The sequence below is a fragment of the Siniperca chuatsi genome, linkage group LG17 (assembly GCF_020085105.1).
Source record: "Siniperca chuatsi isolate FFG_IHB_CAS linkage group LG17, ASM2008510v1, whole genome shotgun sequence".
Classification (NCBI taxonomy): domain Eukaryota; kingdom Metazoa; phylum Chordata; class Actinopteri; order Centrarchiformes; family Sinipercidae; genus Siniperca; species Siniperca chuatsi.
The window spans coordinates 2,360,254-2,376,487 of NC_058058.1; the positions used below are offsets into that span (position 1 = coordinate 2,360,254).

At 42.4% G+C, this 16,234-nt stretch overlaps 1 protein-coding gene across 2 annotated transcripts in view; it reads right to left on the reverse strand.

Moving 5' to 3' along the window:
- Positions 1 to 15,347, reverse strand: part of LOC122864861 (myosin tail region-interacting protein MTI1-like) — a 38,475-nt gene extending 23,128 nt beyond the window's left edge. The window contains exons 1-7 of one of the 2 annotated variants that reach the window (XM_044172583.1): positions 15,154 to 15,347; positions 14,046 to 14,321; positions 13,320 to 13,538; positions 12,530 to 12,658; positions 11,239 to 11,301; positions 10,729 to 10,782; positions 9,475 to 10,079 (exon numbers count right to left, since the gene is read on the reverse strand). In XM_044172583.1, coding sequence (XP_044028518.1) covers positions 9,985 to 10,079; positions 10,729 to 10,782; positions 11,239 to 11,301; positions 12,530 to 12,658; positions 13,320 to 13,538; positions 14,046 to 14,321; positions 15,154 to 15,307 — 990 coding nt within the window. In that variant the 5' untranslated portion in view covers positions 15,308 to 15,347 and the 3' untranslated portion in view covers positions 9,475 to 9,984. Of the gene's footprint in view, positions 1 to 9,474; positions 10,080 to 10,728; positions 10,783 to 11,238; positions 11,302 to 12,529; positions 12,659 to 13,319; positions 13,539 to 14,045; positions 14,322 to 15,153 lie in introns of those variants that run through there. The other variant, XM_044172581.1, reaches the window with a different exon arrangement.
- Positions 15,348 to 16,234: the final 887 nt, after the last annotated feature.

Below are 16,234 nucleotides of genomic sequence, written 5' to 3' on the forward strand. Positions count from 1 at the left end.
ATGAACTCAGATTTGCATAATCACACTCTTTTTTAAAGGTCCAGTGTGTAGGATTTAGTGGCATCTAGCGCTGAAATTGCACTTTGCAACCATTTGAACACCGCTCGCTCTCACCCTCCCCTTCCAAGCGTGTAGGAGAAACTACGGTGGCGGCAAAATTTTGCAAAGGTTTGTTTGAATCATCTAACCACCCCACCCACCTCCTTACTTTGTCGCTGTTTACATTACGTCACCTTATTTCATAAAGGCTTTCTGGCAGCGCTGTGTGTCTTATCCAGACGCTAAAGGGTAGCCTACCTCATGCGTTCTTATATGATGCCGAGGGGCGTGACAAAACGTTGGTATTTGACACCCTGGGAATGAGAACGAGCTGCATTAACATACCCTGTAATCACTGAACCCTTTATAAAGGATGCCTCATTAGAAAGTGGTACCACGTTGTTAATTGGTGTTTCGACATTAGAAATCAGTAAATACAATACCTCAAGAGGACAAGAGGACCTCACAGTATAGTGCAGACTACATATGAAGAGTTCATTTGCAAAAACCTATAAACGCCATTGTTAAAATGAATAAACCAACGTGGACGTAACTTAACTAACATAACTAACGTACTTATTTTAACCCGAACCACGATCTTTTCCTAAACCTAAGCAAGAGGTTTTGGTGCCTAAACCTAACCAAACTGCAACCGTTGCTGTTAACCACGTGTTTATTATTGTTACCATGACGACGAAGGTCCGTACACCTGTCGCTGGTTCTCTCCAAAGGTCATAAATGTCATTTTGGGGGTCATTGGCAAACGGCCTATTCTGTCGTTTAGGTTTGAGGACATGTTGGAAATATCAGTGTAATGCCTTCGGAATCACAATAAAATTACTGTCAAAATTCCACTTTATATTTTGTGATCGCTTACCTGGAAACACAGATGGTAGTTTTGATATAATAACCATTAATCAGGGCTGGAAAGTGTTATTATTATTGAGCTGGAATGAAAAATGCTACCAGACAAAAAAACAGTTACCTGGGATCACCGTCAATTCTGCAGCCAGTTCATTATTACAGAAGTATCTTCCAGTGTCGTGAGACATTGGCCCTGAGAATGTGCAGCGATTTATCTGCTAACGAGCTGTATCCTTTATACGGTTTATGAATGAGTCTTATGTCCCGGTCTCCATCAACTATAAGTATGTCGACTTTGTTTCCGTTCTCTCTCTGCTCCACGTCACTTTATGCTTCACAGAGTGAGGACAAGGCAGAGTGATGGAGTCCTTCTCCTTGATTTTTTATGCATTATTTCTGTTAAAGAGACACAGTTTGCAGTTAAGTTACAGAAGACGGTATTTATAATATTGTGAGTAGTTGTGTCTACCAGGTGATTTACCAGCAGAATAATATGAAATTGTCAAAATTGAGCAGTGAGCAGACAATCAATATGACCGTGTTGGTACAGAAGAAATGGAAATTTGATCTAAAATTTCACGACAACTGAGCAAACTCCATCTGCTGATGAAGACGATGTGAAATAACCAAAAGCTCCAGAACAACTACTAAATAGACCTTGTAGTGAAGTTGTTTTCTCAAACGTTGGCAACTATTTTCTATTAAGGCACCCTATATAAGTCATAACTATTGCTTTATTAATGGTTTATACCATATTAATGGTTTATACTATCAATAAGTCATTACCACCAAACCTGCCTGATGAACTCAGATTTGCATAATCACACTCTTTCGTTTAAAGGTCCAGTGTGTAGGATTTAGTGGCATTTAGCACTGAAATTGCACCTTGCAACCATTTGAATACAGCTCGCCTCACCCTCCCCTTCCAAGCGTGTAGGAGAAACTACGGTGGCGGCAAAATTTTGCAAAGGTTTGTTTGAATCATCTAACCACCCCACCCACCTCCTTACTTTGTCGCTCTTTACATTACGTCACCTTATTTCATAAAGGCTTTCTGGCAGCGCTGTGTGTCTTATCCAGACGCTAAAGGGTAGCCTACCTCGTGCGTACTTATATGATGCCGAGGGGCGTGACAAAACGTTGGTATTTGACACCCTGGGAATGAGAACGAGCTGCATTAACATACCCTGTAATCACTGAACCCTTTATAAAGGATGCCTCATTAGAAAGTGGTACCACGTTGTTAATTGGTGTTTCGACATTAGAAATCAGTAAATACAATACCTCAAGAGGACAAGAGGACCTCACAGTATAGTGCAGACTACATATGAAGAGTTCATTTGCAAAAACCTATAAACGCCATTGTTAAAATGAATAAACCAACGTGACGTAACTTAACTAACATAACTAACTAACGACTTATTTTAACCCGAACCACGATCTTTTCCTAAACCTAAGCAAGAAGTTTTGGTGCCTAAACCTAACCAAACTGCAACCGTTGCTGTTAACCACGTGTTTATTATTGTTACCATGACGGCGAAGGTCCGTACACCTGTCGCTGGTTCTCTCCAAAGGTCATAAATGTCATTTTGGGGTCATTGGCAAACGGCCTATTCTGTCGTTTAGGTTTGAGGACATGTTGGAAATATCAGTGTAATGCCTTCGGAATCACAATAAAATTACTGTCAAAATTCCACTTTATATTTTGTGATCGCTACCTGGAAACACAGATGGTAGTTTTGATATAATAACCATTAATCAGGGCTGGAAAGTGTTATTATTATTGAGCTGGAATGAAAAATGCTACCAGACAAAAAAACAGTTACCTGGGATCACCGTCAGTTCTGCAGCCAGTTCATTATTACAGAAGTATCTTCCAGTGTCGTAGACATTGGCCCTGAGAATGTGCAGCGATTTATCTGCTAACGAGCTGTATCCTTTATACGGTTTATGAATGAGTCTTATGTCCCGGTCTCCATCAACTATAAGTATGTCGACTTTGTTTCCGTTCCTCTCTCTGCTCCACGTCACTTTACGCTTCACAGAGTGAGGACAAGGCAGAGTGATGGAGTCCTTCTCCTTGATTTTTTTATGCATTATTTCTGTTAAAGAGACACAGTTTGCAGTTAAGTTACAGAAGACGGTATTTATAATATTGTGAGTAGTTGTGTCTACCAGGTGATTTACCAGCAGAATAATATGAAATTGTCAAAATTGAGCAGTGAGCAGACAATCAATATGACCGTGTTGGTACAGAAGAAATAGAAATTTGATCTAAAATTTCACGACAACTGGGCAAACTCCATCTGCTGATGAAGACGATGTGATATAACCAAAAGCTCCAGAACAACTACTAAATGGACCTTGTGGTGAGGTTGTTTTCTCAACAATTTCTTTATTAATGGTTTATACCATATTGATGGTTTATACTATCAATAAGTCATTACCACCAAACCTGCCTGATGAACTCAGATTTGCAAAATCAGACTCTTATAAAGGTCCAGTTTGTAGGATTTAGTGGCATCTAGCAGTGAAATTGCACTTTGCAACCATTTGAACACCGCTCGCCTCACCCTCCCCTTCCAAGCGTGTAGGAGAAACTACGGTGGCGGCAAAATTTCCATCAAAAGTCTTTTTTAAAACCTTATTTAATTTGGGTAATTTCTATGCATGTCTGTATTTAAGTGTATTTATGTTTTCTCCTGTATCTGTCTGTGACTGAAAATCACTGTGGAATCTCTGTGGTATATGAATAAACTTTATTATTATTCATTATGATAATAAATAATTTACTAATACATTATAAATCAGTTAGAATCCATTAATTTAGTAGACCTTTGAATGGTGTTCATCCTTCCTCACACTTGCTTTTTCTTTTTTATCTCTTTAATTCATCAGGATGACCTCTCCAATGGACTTTTAGACCACTTGTCATGGTTTTGGGTCTTGGGTTTTGTTATTTACTGTTTTGTGTTGTAGTGTGCTGACTCATGTGTCTTGTGTAGTTTTGCTTCCTGTCTTTAGAAATGGCACCAGCCGAAGGAATTTTTCACAAACTAGCAACCCAGAACTTGTTCTTCTTAATGGCTCATAACATACCCTGTAATCACTAAACTCTTATAAAGGATGCCTTCAGATTTTCAACATTTACATATACAAGCCTACATATGTACTGTATGAAATTAACCCCTTGATATGGATCGCAGTTGAAGAACAATTGAACAATTTACAATCTATTAAAACATGTAAAAATAAACAAGTAGTACTTCACAAAATAACATTGAAAAAAAATTAAAACTCCTTACCTGCACTGGCATTACAGGCCAGAACAATGGCTAACAGGAAGTAGATGTTCATCCTCGACCTGTTGCAGACTGACATGAACCAACACTCGGACCACAGCTTTTGTCTGAGCTCTCAGCAGCAAGCTGTGTTGGTGTATTTGTGGACGTCAAACAAGAAGCCACAACCTGCCTCATTTGAATGTGTGAACATAAGTCACTAACAACAAACACTGTGTTGGTGTTGGAAAGTATTATGTGTTTTCCCAAATTAGACCAGCCGTAACAGATTAGCAGCCCCCGGTTTGATGTGCTGTCTTATCTCATATGAATTACGCATTCAGATATTTTACTTTGGCACTACTGTTACTGGTGCATTCTGGCCAGATTTAATTATTTTCTTCATAAAAACAAGATTTGATCTTGAAAATTAGGAAAATAATGTTCTCTTAAGCATGATACTCCAAGCAAACTTCATTTAACCATAGTAAGTATCACACAGTAATTGTAGGCTACAGTATGTTGAGAAAATAGGGTTGAAACTGCAGACTTAAGCCCATATCACAGATTATTATTACTTGTATAAATGTGGTATGAACAGTTCATTGGTGACTACCTATAATAATCACTACAGATTCATGTGTATGTACAGTTGTTGGCTCAATTATTTGTAAAAATGTTTCAAAATATGCATGAGAGACATGGGGCCCAGAGAGACTGATTATGTATAGTGCCCAGACTATGTTGCAACACCCCTAATCAATCAATGAGTCAAATCTATGACTAATCATTTTTCTCAAAACTACCCACAGGGAAGTTTTCAAAAATTCAACAGAGAAGATGATACCATGGAAATCATTTTGTTGTGGCTGCTAAAAAACACAACACTTAAATAGCCCTGTCTCTTTGAACCTGCGTCTCTCTCCTTTCTGCTGGAAGTAGTTTGTCATCTGAAGCCCACAACATCTGACTACATCCCCTCACTCCTACTGAAAGAGGCGTTTGATGTTGTGGGCCCCAGCATCCTGTCTATCATTAATTGTTGCCTTTTACCTCTTGTTTTAAAAACAAACCAACTTGGACCCAAATGTTTTATTTCATTTTAGACCCATTTCCAAGCTTCCATTTTTATCCCAAATTCTGGAAAAAGTTGTCTACCAGCAACTCCATCCCTTTTTACGCAAGAATGAAATATTTGTGTCGTATGGCGAGGTGCTATAGGCAGGTATGTGGACCCAAAAGCAGATGACGAGGAAGCGGAAGTAGCTGGATGACTACCGTGTTTATTGTTGGGTGGAATGTAGGCAAGAACAGGCAGAGGTGAGCAGACAGGTAATGAGCAGACAAAATCCAAAAATGGTCCACCGGAGAACAAAGAATCCAAGATAACACAGTCAAGGGCTTGGCAAGGAACAACACCATGTGTAACACAATGATCAGACCCAGAACAAAGAAAAGACCAAGACTAAATACCCAAGGGGAGGTGAGACAACGAGACACAGGTGCAAACAATCAAGGGAGGACCAACAATCAAAACTGGAGGGAAAACACAGACAGGAAGTAAAAACACAAGACACACAAGGGAAGGAGACTACTACAAAATAAAACAGGAAGTGTCAACACCAAAACTACCACAGTACCCCCCTCTCAAGGGACGGCTCCCAGACGTCCCAAACAAGTCAAAAACGTTCCCTTCTGAAACAAGTTCACAACAGTCCAAATCAAGCCGGGTGGGTGGAGGGGGTCCGGAGGAGGGATTCAAGGGCCAGGTGGGAGACTTGGGGCGGATGGCCCGGGGCTGGACAGGTGCGGAGCTGGGGACCTCGGGCGGACGGCCCGGGCTTGGCAGGTGCGGAGCTGAGGACCTCGGGCGGACGGCCCGGGCTTGGCAGGTGCGGAGCTGAGGACCTCGGGCGGACGGCCCGGGGGCTGGACAGGTGCGTAGCTGGGGACCTCAGAGCTGATCTCCGGAGGCCGGCGACGAACATGGAGCCCTTCTGGAGGCCGGCGACGAACACGGAGAGTCACTGGAGGCCGGCGACGAAGACTGAGCCCTTCTGGAGGCCGGCGACAAACACGGAGAGTCACTGGAGGCCGGCGACGAAGACCGAGCCCTTCTGGAGGCCGGCGACAAACACGGAGAGTCACTGGAGGCCGGCGACGAAGACCGAGCCCTTCTGGAGGCCGGTGACGAAGGCCGAGCCCTTCTGGAGGCCGGCGACGAAGGCCGAGCCCTTCTGGAGGCCGGCGACGAAGACCGAGAGTCTCTTGAGGCCAATGGCGAGGACTGACCCCTTCTGGAGGCCTGCCCATCCACTCAGGGACCAATGGCGGTACAGCGGGGCTGGGAACCAGCAACGAGACGTCAGGACGGGGAGCCGGCGACTGGATACCAGGGCGTGGAGCCGGCGACGGCGGGACATCAAGACAGGGCGGCGAGGCGGTTGGGCCTGGAGCCGGTAGCAAGGCGGCTGGACATGGAGCCGGCTCTGGAGCAGGGGGCTGCTGCGACCCAGCAGGGACTGGAGCAAGGGGCTGCTGCGACCCAGCAGGGACTGGAGCCGGCGTGGCAGCAGGACATGGCACTGGCGACTGGACCTCCGGACATGGTGCTGTCTTCGGAACCTCAGGCCTGGGAGTAAGGAGCTGCTGTGATCCAGCCGGGAAACGAGTCGGCTGCGATCCAGCCGGGAAACGAGTCGGCTGCGATCCAGCAGAGAGTTCAGGGAACTGCTGCGATCCAGCCGGGAAACGAGTCGGCTGCGATCCAGCAGAGAGTTCAGGGAACTGCTGCGATCCAGCAGGGGGTCCAGGGGGCTGCTGAGGTTCGGCGGAGAGTCCAGGGTGCGGCTGATATCCAGTGGCGGGGGCGAGGACAGGGTGCGGCTGCGATCCGGCGGCGGCAGGGTGCGGCTGCGATCCAGCGGCGGCAGGGTGCGGCTGCGATCCAGCGGCGGAAGGGAGGAATGGCTGGAGCCATCCAGCAAAGACAGGGAAGAATGGCTGGAGCCATCCAGCAGAGACCGGGAGCGATGGCTCCTGCCATCCAGCAGAGACCGGGAGCGATGGCTCCTGCCATCCAGCAGAGACCGGGAGCGATGGCTCCTGCCATCCAGCAGAGACAGGGAGTGGTGGAGAGTGACCGGAATCTGTAGGCGAGGTGGTGCCGGCTGTTGAGAGCTGGGTGGTGAGTCGGGAGACCTGCTGGGTTAGCTGTGTGATTTGGGAAACCATGGCCTTTCTGCTGTCTGTCAGAGTCTGGAGTAACTGTTCGTGCTGGCTTAGCAGAACCTCTCTGTTAGCCAGTGCTAAGTGGTAGGGTACTACCTCCGGGTCGTTACCTGCTGGGTCCATGTTTGGTCGGATCATTCTGTCGTATGGCGAGGTGCTATAGGCAGGTATGTGGACCCAAAAGCAGATGACGAGGAAGCGGAAGTAGCTGGATGACTACCGTGTTTATTGTTGGGTGGAATGTAGGCAAGAACAGGCAGAGGTGAGCAGACAGGTAATGAGCAGACAAAATCCAAAAATGGTCCACCGGAGAACAAAGAATCCAAGATAACACCGTCAAGGGCTTGGCAAGGAACAACACCATGTGTAACACAATGATCCGACCCAGAACAAAGAAAAGACCAAGACTAAATACCCAAGGGGAGGTGAGACAACGAGACACAGGTGCAAACAATCAAGGGAGGACCAACAATCAAAACTGGAGGGAAAACACAGACAGGAAGTAAAAACACAAGACACACAAGGGAAGGAGACTACTACAAAATAAAACAGGAAGTGTCAACACCAAAACTACCACAATTTGAAGCTTTCCAGTCTGGTTTTAGGTAGCACCATAGCGCTGAATCTGCTCTTTTAAAAGTTCACAATGATCTATTGCAAGCAGCAGACAACAGGGGCTATTCTAGTACTCTTAGATCTTAGTGCGACATTTGAAATGGCTGACCACAAGCTGCTTATTACCAGACTTGAACAATGTGGGTTGGGATCAAGGGAACAGCCCTAAAATGGCTAAAAGTTTCTCTGTTAGCATGGGGAATGCTTCTTCCTCCTCGGCCCCCTTTCCCTGTGGGGTTCCTCAGGGCTCTGTTCTTGCATCTCTCCTCTTTTCTCTATATATGCTCCCACTGTGTCCCCTCATTAGGAAGCATCCATTGCTTTGCGTACAATACCCAGCTTTACCTCCCGCTAAAATGCCGCAGCCTCTATTTGACTGTTTCCAGGACAGTGAAGACTGGATGTCCCAAAACTTAACTAGATGTTAAATGAACTTAAAACTGAGGTGGTTCTCTTTTGCCCCACCAGCACTCTGTGCGAAGCTCGGCCCACTGTCATCCTTTGAGAAACCACATGCAAATAACCATGGGATGATTTTTGACTCAGCATTTAAATTTGACAAACAGTGGTGGGAGGCAATTTCTTCCAACTGCGAGCCTTAGCCAAAGTAAAACACTTCCTATCATTCCAAGATTGTGAAAAAGTAACCCATGCTTTTATTACCGCTCGCCTTGACTACTGTAACTCCTTGTGAATAGGAGCAAGTCTTCACACTTCTGCAGTATGTGCAGAACGCTGCTGCGAGGTTTTTAACTGGTTCCCGTAAGCGTAAGGTTCCCGTTCTCCCGTACTTGCCTCCCTCTACTGGCTTCCTCTCAGTTTTAGAATCAATTTTAAAACATTACTTTTTGTATAAAAAGCACTTTATGGATTGGCTCCCCATCATCTATCTGACCTTTTAACGCCTTATACCTCAATTAGGTCACTCACGTCCACTGACCTGTCATTTCTGGTCCGAAGCTCAGGGGTGACTGTGCCTTCTCAGTTGTGGACCCCAGTCTGTGCCCCACCACATCAGATCTGCCCCCTCGACTAAGTCATTCAAAGCTCAGCTCAAGACCCACCTCCTTTTCTTCAGCTTTTAGTTGTACCTAAATTGCTATTATTTTATCTTGCTCTCTGCCTGGTTATATGCATGATTGGTTGTTTTCTTCTGCGTATGTATTGTAAAGCACTTTGGTCAGCCCATGTTGTTTTAAACGTGCTATAGAAAGAAATTTGACTCGACTTGACTTAAAAGGAAAAAAGAACATTTAAGATTAGAAGCATCATGGCTTTAAAAAAAACGGTATTTCAGTATTTCAGTTATTTGTAAAAAAGGAAGATAAATGTGTGCAAAGAAAACTCAGTATATATGTTTTTTAATTAAAGAATCCATGGTAAATATATTTACAAGGAATGTACAACACAAGGCACAAGAAGGCATTTTCTCTACTTGAGTCTGAGCATTTTTTATTTAAAAATATATTTTTAAAAACAGGAAGATGTTTAGACTCATCAATAGTGAAGGGCTTTCATTCTAAAAGTTACTGGAAGCAAAACATTATTGGTATCCATTGGTCACATTCAATCCACTAATGTTACAAATCAATCCAGTGTTACCTTTATAAGCAAATACTGTTTAGACAAAATATTTACAGTACATACTGCAGCTAGTTATTCTGACTTAAAATATATCGAGTTAAATGTAAATTTCAAACAGCTTTAACCCTTTACTTCTAACCATGGATGGATTACTGAGCAGGTCTACTGAGCTCAGGCCCAGGTGGAAAGTTGATCAAACGACTACAACAGATGCAAAACAGCTACAGAAAGACTCAACTACAAAGAGGCACGAAACAACTACGAAGAGACACAAAACGACTACAAAGAGATACAAACACAGCTTTTTCTCTTTCAGTCCAGAGGGGTGGGGGGTGGGGGGGTCTTTTACATGTCTGGGCCCTAAAACATGTCAGGTGAAACTATGTAAATATTGTTCACTGTTGTTTCCAGGTGCTTTGGGTTTCCCCAGTAAAACATACGTGGAGTCCTTCAGCTGTGATGTACCTGTTGATTGAGGAAAAATTACAGTCAGTAGAATTCATAATTCATTTCTGTTCGTGTCATCTACAGTTTTAAAATTAGAGTTGCTATGCGAAAGACTTATACTGTACAATGTGTTCTGGTGACTGTAGAGGTTTTGTAGATGTGCCATTCGCTCTCCTTTTTTTTTTTTTGCTGTATTAGGAAATACAAACTGTCTCTTTATGTACGTTATTTTAAGGTAACACATTAAATGCCTCCCATCCAACGTAAAAGCTAGCTTCGGATTAAAGTCACCTTTTTTATTTCCATCAGGCTTTGGGTTGCCAATCAAAGAATATGGCGAGTCATTAGTTACAGATGTCTACAGAGAAAAACAATAACTGACACTGGTGCAACACAGGTGTACAGAACATTTTAATTATCTCCTAATTATGACTAATTAGGAGGAAGTTTTTCCATTCTAATAATGAAATATATGTCTTGAAATGATGAAACACTTAAACATGGTTAATCATCGACAGGAGACTGAGCCACGATGACACGTTTGTTTTTATTTCTTCCTTATCCCAAAATAAAGCCTTTACCCTGTGGTGCTAAACACGAGAGGACACGGACAGTTAAGTTTGTCTGCGTTTCTTTATGGTGGCGGAGAAATGTTTTTATTACTTACGTGCAAAAGTGGTCATGGGCTGTGCAGCTGTTGGTCCAGCTGAGCTTCCTACACCTGCCAAAGAAAGAAGAGTTAACACGAAACTGGATGTTGAAGACTGAATCATTTCTAAATGCATTACTGTGAATGAAGGTATAAAAACATTCATATAGATAAATACACTTGGTGATAAAACTTTTCAAATTTTCACACGTTGTACAAATTGAGCTTGGAGATATGTCTCTTCAGGCTACCATCTTGGTTTGGACTGAAAAAGTGAGTTGCAACTTGGCAAACAGTTTAAAAATCGTATTTATTGTGCAGTGGATGGAATATTTTTTCGATCCAGATGGACAGAAGAGTTCTGAAGATTCTAGAAATTCCCTTAAACTTGCATTAAGTGTTTCTGGGTTTTTGAAAGACTGGCAGGAATTCGTGTTTCAAAAAAACTTTGCTTTGCTTGCTCTGAGTTTAACTTAAGATCAGTCTTGATCATAATAGAAAAGGTAAAATATAAAATTAATTTCTTACCATTTGTAGTTGGAGACACTAATCCATTCAGTATCTCATCATAGATGTATGTTTCTTCATTTCCTGCCACACGAGATTGTGAACATCATAATATTAATAATCCAGCGAATAATCAGTGATTAACTGCTTTAAAGTCTGATGGCAGGCCGACTGTGATTCCATCCAGCTGTGAAAACCAGGGCTGTATTCAAAGAGCTGGATATGATGCCACCACTCAGTGGCCACTCGCAGTACTGCAGCAAAAAAATTCTCAGCAGCCCAAAAAGTGTTTCAACCATAGAACTCCATTATAAAAGAGATGTCTGTGAAACGGTGAAACGGCACACCTCCAACTGTAAACAAGGTCAGTTTTTACTCTTTGTATTAAGTTTCAAGCTGTTGTTATCTGTTGTTGCAAAGTAATGCGTCTGTGGGGCCGAGCAGGCAGGGCCAGGGAGAGAAACACAAATGAGCATGTGCAGTGGGCGAGAAAACCTTTTTGGCTTATGCAGTCAATTCACTGGAGCTGAACGAGCGCCTTCATGGAGTCCAGTTCTTATAATACAAATTACAACAAATTTAAGCTACAAACTCGGTAAGATTGTGACATTTACAATTTACAGTTTTCTTTTATTATGAAGCCCCTGAAACTGACGAAAGGCAGTAAACAGTTATCAGAAAAGTCAGAAATGTAACTGAATACATCAAGTTTCACTGTTTATATAGAGACTACATGACGTTTAAATGTGAGAGATGTGCTAGTGAGAGATAATGGAAGAGTAAAAGAAGTTAAAGCAGCTATAAACAATATTTTACAATAATGTGACAATGTAAAAAGAGGTTGCTCGTAGTGATGAACCTACAAATGATTATCAGCTGAATCTGCAGCTCCCCTCGGCTTTACGGAGCTTTAATGTGAGTTTCAGCTCACTGTTCATCTGTCCGGCTCACAACTTTACTGTCCTGGTTCCCTCTCAGCGCTCTCAGAGCGTCGTTGTCAGAGAAAAGGCTGTAAAAAGCCACTGAACACAACCTGCTCAGCAGCAAACAGCGATAATTTATCTTACATTGTATCCAGAATCACTCTGTTTACCATGTATTGTGGTGTATACATTTTTACCATTTTATTAGGATGTCTGAACTGAACTCTGAATAAATATATGCACCATAGTGCCCAAAAAATCTGTCAGTGATGACACAAAATGATGATTGACTGCTTACTAATGCATAAACTATTGAGTGTCTACAGGAAGTAGTGAATGAATGAACGAGGGAGTGATTGAGATAAAAGTCCAGGTCAGGCTTTATTTACCTCGTCTGTTGGACCTGTGTCTCCTAAAGGACAAGACGATGATGATGAGGATGAGGATGAGGACGAGGAGGAGGCCGGTAGTTATTCCAAACACCAAACCATGCTGTAGTTGCTGGTCTTCAGGAGCAGCTGGAAGACAAAGTGAAAATTCATACAAAAATATAACAGTACATACAGATATAATGCTTGTCAGATATACAGTAGTACAACAGCTGTTTCTGGTTAAACACAGGGATCTCGCACTTTAACAAAAAGCTCTCTCTCTGTAGGATCCTTTCCACGATGTTATCAGACACGCAGAACAGCAATCTGAGCCTGTCAGTGGCAGAAACGAGCACTTTTAGTGAACTTACATTGACGGTGTACAATTGCCCAGAAGGGCCACTGTTTGGGGGGAAAACAATCTGAGATACAGAGAATTTATTCATAATATTACAAGAAAAAAAATGTATGTTTTGAGAACAAAGTAGTCTTTTTTATTAGAAAAAAGAGCCAGCGAGCCCACTGGCCTTTAATCACTTTCCGGTGCCAGGACTGCGTACTTTAGCTCAGCTGTCTCGAGGTAACCAAATTGTGCTGACTCATACATCATGTAACTGCTTTCATGTTAATATCCTAACATCTCTGATAATAAGGTGCTTATTGGTGAAACCTATAACTTACATGTGTCATCCACATCCCTCACCGACACGCACAGCTCACTGCTCTCACCTGATTACTCCAACAACAGATTCAAATATTCCAACTATTTTTCTCATAATATGTAACATATGCACTAACGTCATCATACCTGTGTTTACCAGCGGTGTTGATGGTGCTGGAAGAGGTGGAGGCGTGGTTCGTCTTGTTGTTGGAGGTGGAGGTGGTGTTCGCCTTGTTGTTGGAGGTGAAGGTGGTGTTGATGGTGCTGGAAGAGGTGGAGGCGTGGTTCGTCTTGTTGTTGGAGGTGGAGGTGGTGTTGTTGTTGTAGTTTTTGGTGTTGTCGTCATTGTTGGTGGTACCTTATGACCTTTAGTGAAGGACGGAGGAAACAACAGAGAACTGAAGTCATGATGTCACTTCCTGTCTAGCCTCTGTAACTCAATGCAGTCTCTCATTCAGCATTTCAGTTCCTGAGGTTTACTCTCCATATTCTCAGACAAACCGGCTCCACTTCAACACTTGCTATTAGAAACGGAAACCTTTGTGATTTTAACAAAGTTAAACAACGATTACTTTGTGAGCACAGAAACAAACTACAGCTCCCATGAAAAGATCCAAGTCTGGCAGTGTGGAACGTCATCGTAACTTTGTTTCGGCCATTTCCATAAAAATTCATCCAAGTTCTCTTCTAAGATCATTTATTCAACTTTTTAGCTGTAAACTCTGTTTAAAAACTGTTACAGCATCTGCTAAGTGAAACTAGTTATTTATGCTTTTGTTCATGCTGTACATCCAACATTTAGTAGGAAGACGTGATTATGAAACAGAGAGAGAAAACAGAAAGCAGAACAACTTTATTAAAGTTTGATGTTACCTGATGGGATCACCGTCAGCTCCACAGCCGGTTCATTATTACAGAAGTATCTTCCAGTGTCTGAGACGGCAGCTCTGCGAATGTGAAGTGTCTTATCTGCCAATGAACTGTATCGTCTGCGTGGGTCATTGTGTCTTATATCTCCGTCAGCTTCAACTGTAAGTATGTCAACTTTGTTTCCATTAATCTCTCTGCTCCACGTCACTTTACCCTCCACAGAGTGAGGACATCGCAGAGAGATGGAGGCCTTCTCCCTGATTATTTTCTGCTGTATTTCTGTAAAAGAAACACATTTTCAATAAATATGCATGCATTTCAAGAAAAGTAGTATTTCTGCTATTGTGAGGAACGCTCAGATCTATGTTCACCGTTAGAGTCAGAACAACATTAATCTGTATTATACAGTGGATGGACACTGAAGAAGGCCACTGTTATAATTTATACTTAATTAAACGCTGACCCCTGACTATGCTGTCCTCACCAGGCTTGTCCAGAGGCACTTTGACAGTCCAGAGGTAGAATTTTATCGGAGTCAAACTTCATTTCAGTCTAATTTAGTCTAATCCACTTATTTATCGAGAAAGACATGAGCACATGTTTGACAGAGTGGATCCCAAGTTATAAAATATGTTGTTTGTTGACACATTCAGATTCAAATGGAGCTTAGCCATCTGTAGTTCAGTTCTGAAGCTGCTCTGTGTGATGTTCAGACCAGAAAGCTTTGACATAAATCGAATTAAATCTCTTTAGAGTTCGTCCACACTAAGTTTAACTTGTAAACTCATCTTTTTCTCCACGTCTCAGCCCTCCGTCCAGACTAAAATGTTTTTATCGCCACAAAACAGGTTTTCTGAAAGTGTAGTGTGTGGCCGTAAAGTTAAACAGACGACCTTTAGTCACCTCCAACTTCTCTTTCATTTTCAGTGTCAGTGTTCAGTAGCCAAATACACAGCAGAGCTGTTGACATGAACCTGTATTAATATTAATATTATAAAATTATTTTATCAGCAGCGCAGCAGCTTGAGCATGACTGAGGGTTTGTGGGTCGTGATTAAATAACTATTTCAGACTCGTTGAATGAAATAAACAATAATTCAGAAGTTCTTACCTGCAGTGACATTACAGCCCAGAACAAAGGCTAACAGGCAGCTGTAGATCTTCATCCTCGTCCTCATACAGACTGAAATGACTGAGCAGACAAACACTGTTTTATTCTGAGCTGAGAAAAGGAACTCAGCTGCCTGGACGTGTAAACCCCACATTCTCACCTTTATTTTTTGGTCTTTTTGTGGTCGATGAGCACTGATGGATCCTGTTGTTTAAATATACAGTATGATCACATTTCCCTCACAACTAATTCTGTGCCAGTACAAGACAGAAACTCAAATGACCTTTTGAGCATGTTGTTGAACATGTTAACAAACAGCTGGCTACTTCCACATCCAGCAGACACAGAGCAACATTAGCATCCCATTGGAGAGCAGCAATAGCCATCACAGCTGAAAACTGAACTAAACGCAGAGAGCAGACGTGCTAAACAACAAAAACAAAACCACATTTTGAGAAAAAGTTTCCAGCCGCCCACAGAGCTAACCACACATACACTGACATCATGCTCTGCTGATGCTGAACTGAAGGAAAACATGCAACTTGTTGTTAGCTGAAAACAGTTTGGTGTGTTGTCTTACACTGGCAGCAAAAAGTGAGCACGGAAAGATCACAGCAGTAAAACAGATGATGTTAACACCTGACACGCATTTTATTCCACTTTGTTAATCTCCTTTTAAGATATTTTAAGTCCACAAAACTCTTTTGTAGTTTTTGGAACAATGTGTCCTTGATTTCAAAATGGCTTCTCATTTTAGGCGGCACCCCGATGATTTTGTCAGCTGAAATGAAAACTCTCTGTAGCATATTTTGTTAAATCCTATAAAATAGTTTTAAAACCACCTTGTTTTAAAATGAGAACCCTGTAAAAGGGTCATAAACATAAACTTAGTGGCTAGATATTAGTAATATGCTATAGCTAAAGAACACAGACATTATAAAGTATTCTTACTTCTTTATCCGTGTAGAAGACGTGAACATTAAGTGCATCTTGCTAGTATTGCAAGGTGGAGCTAGTTAGTCCTACTATTGTAAGTATGATGAGGAAAATGTAACATCAGACTGTTATTTCGTTCTGACAT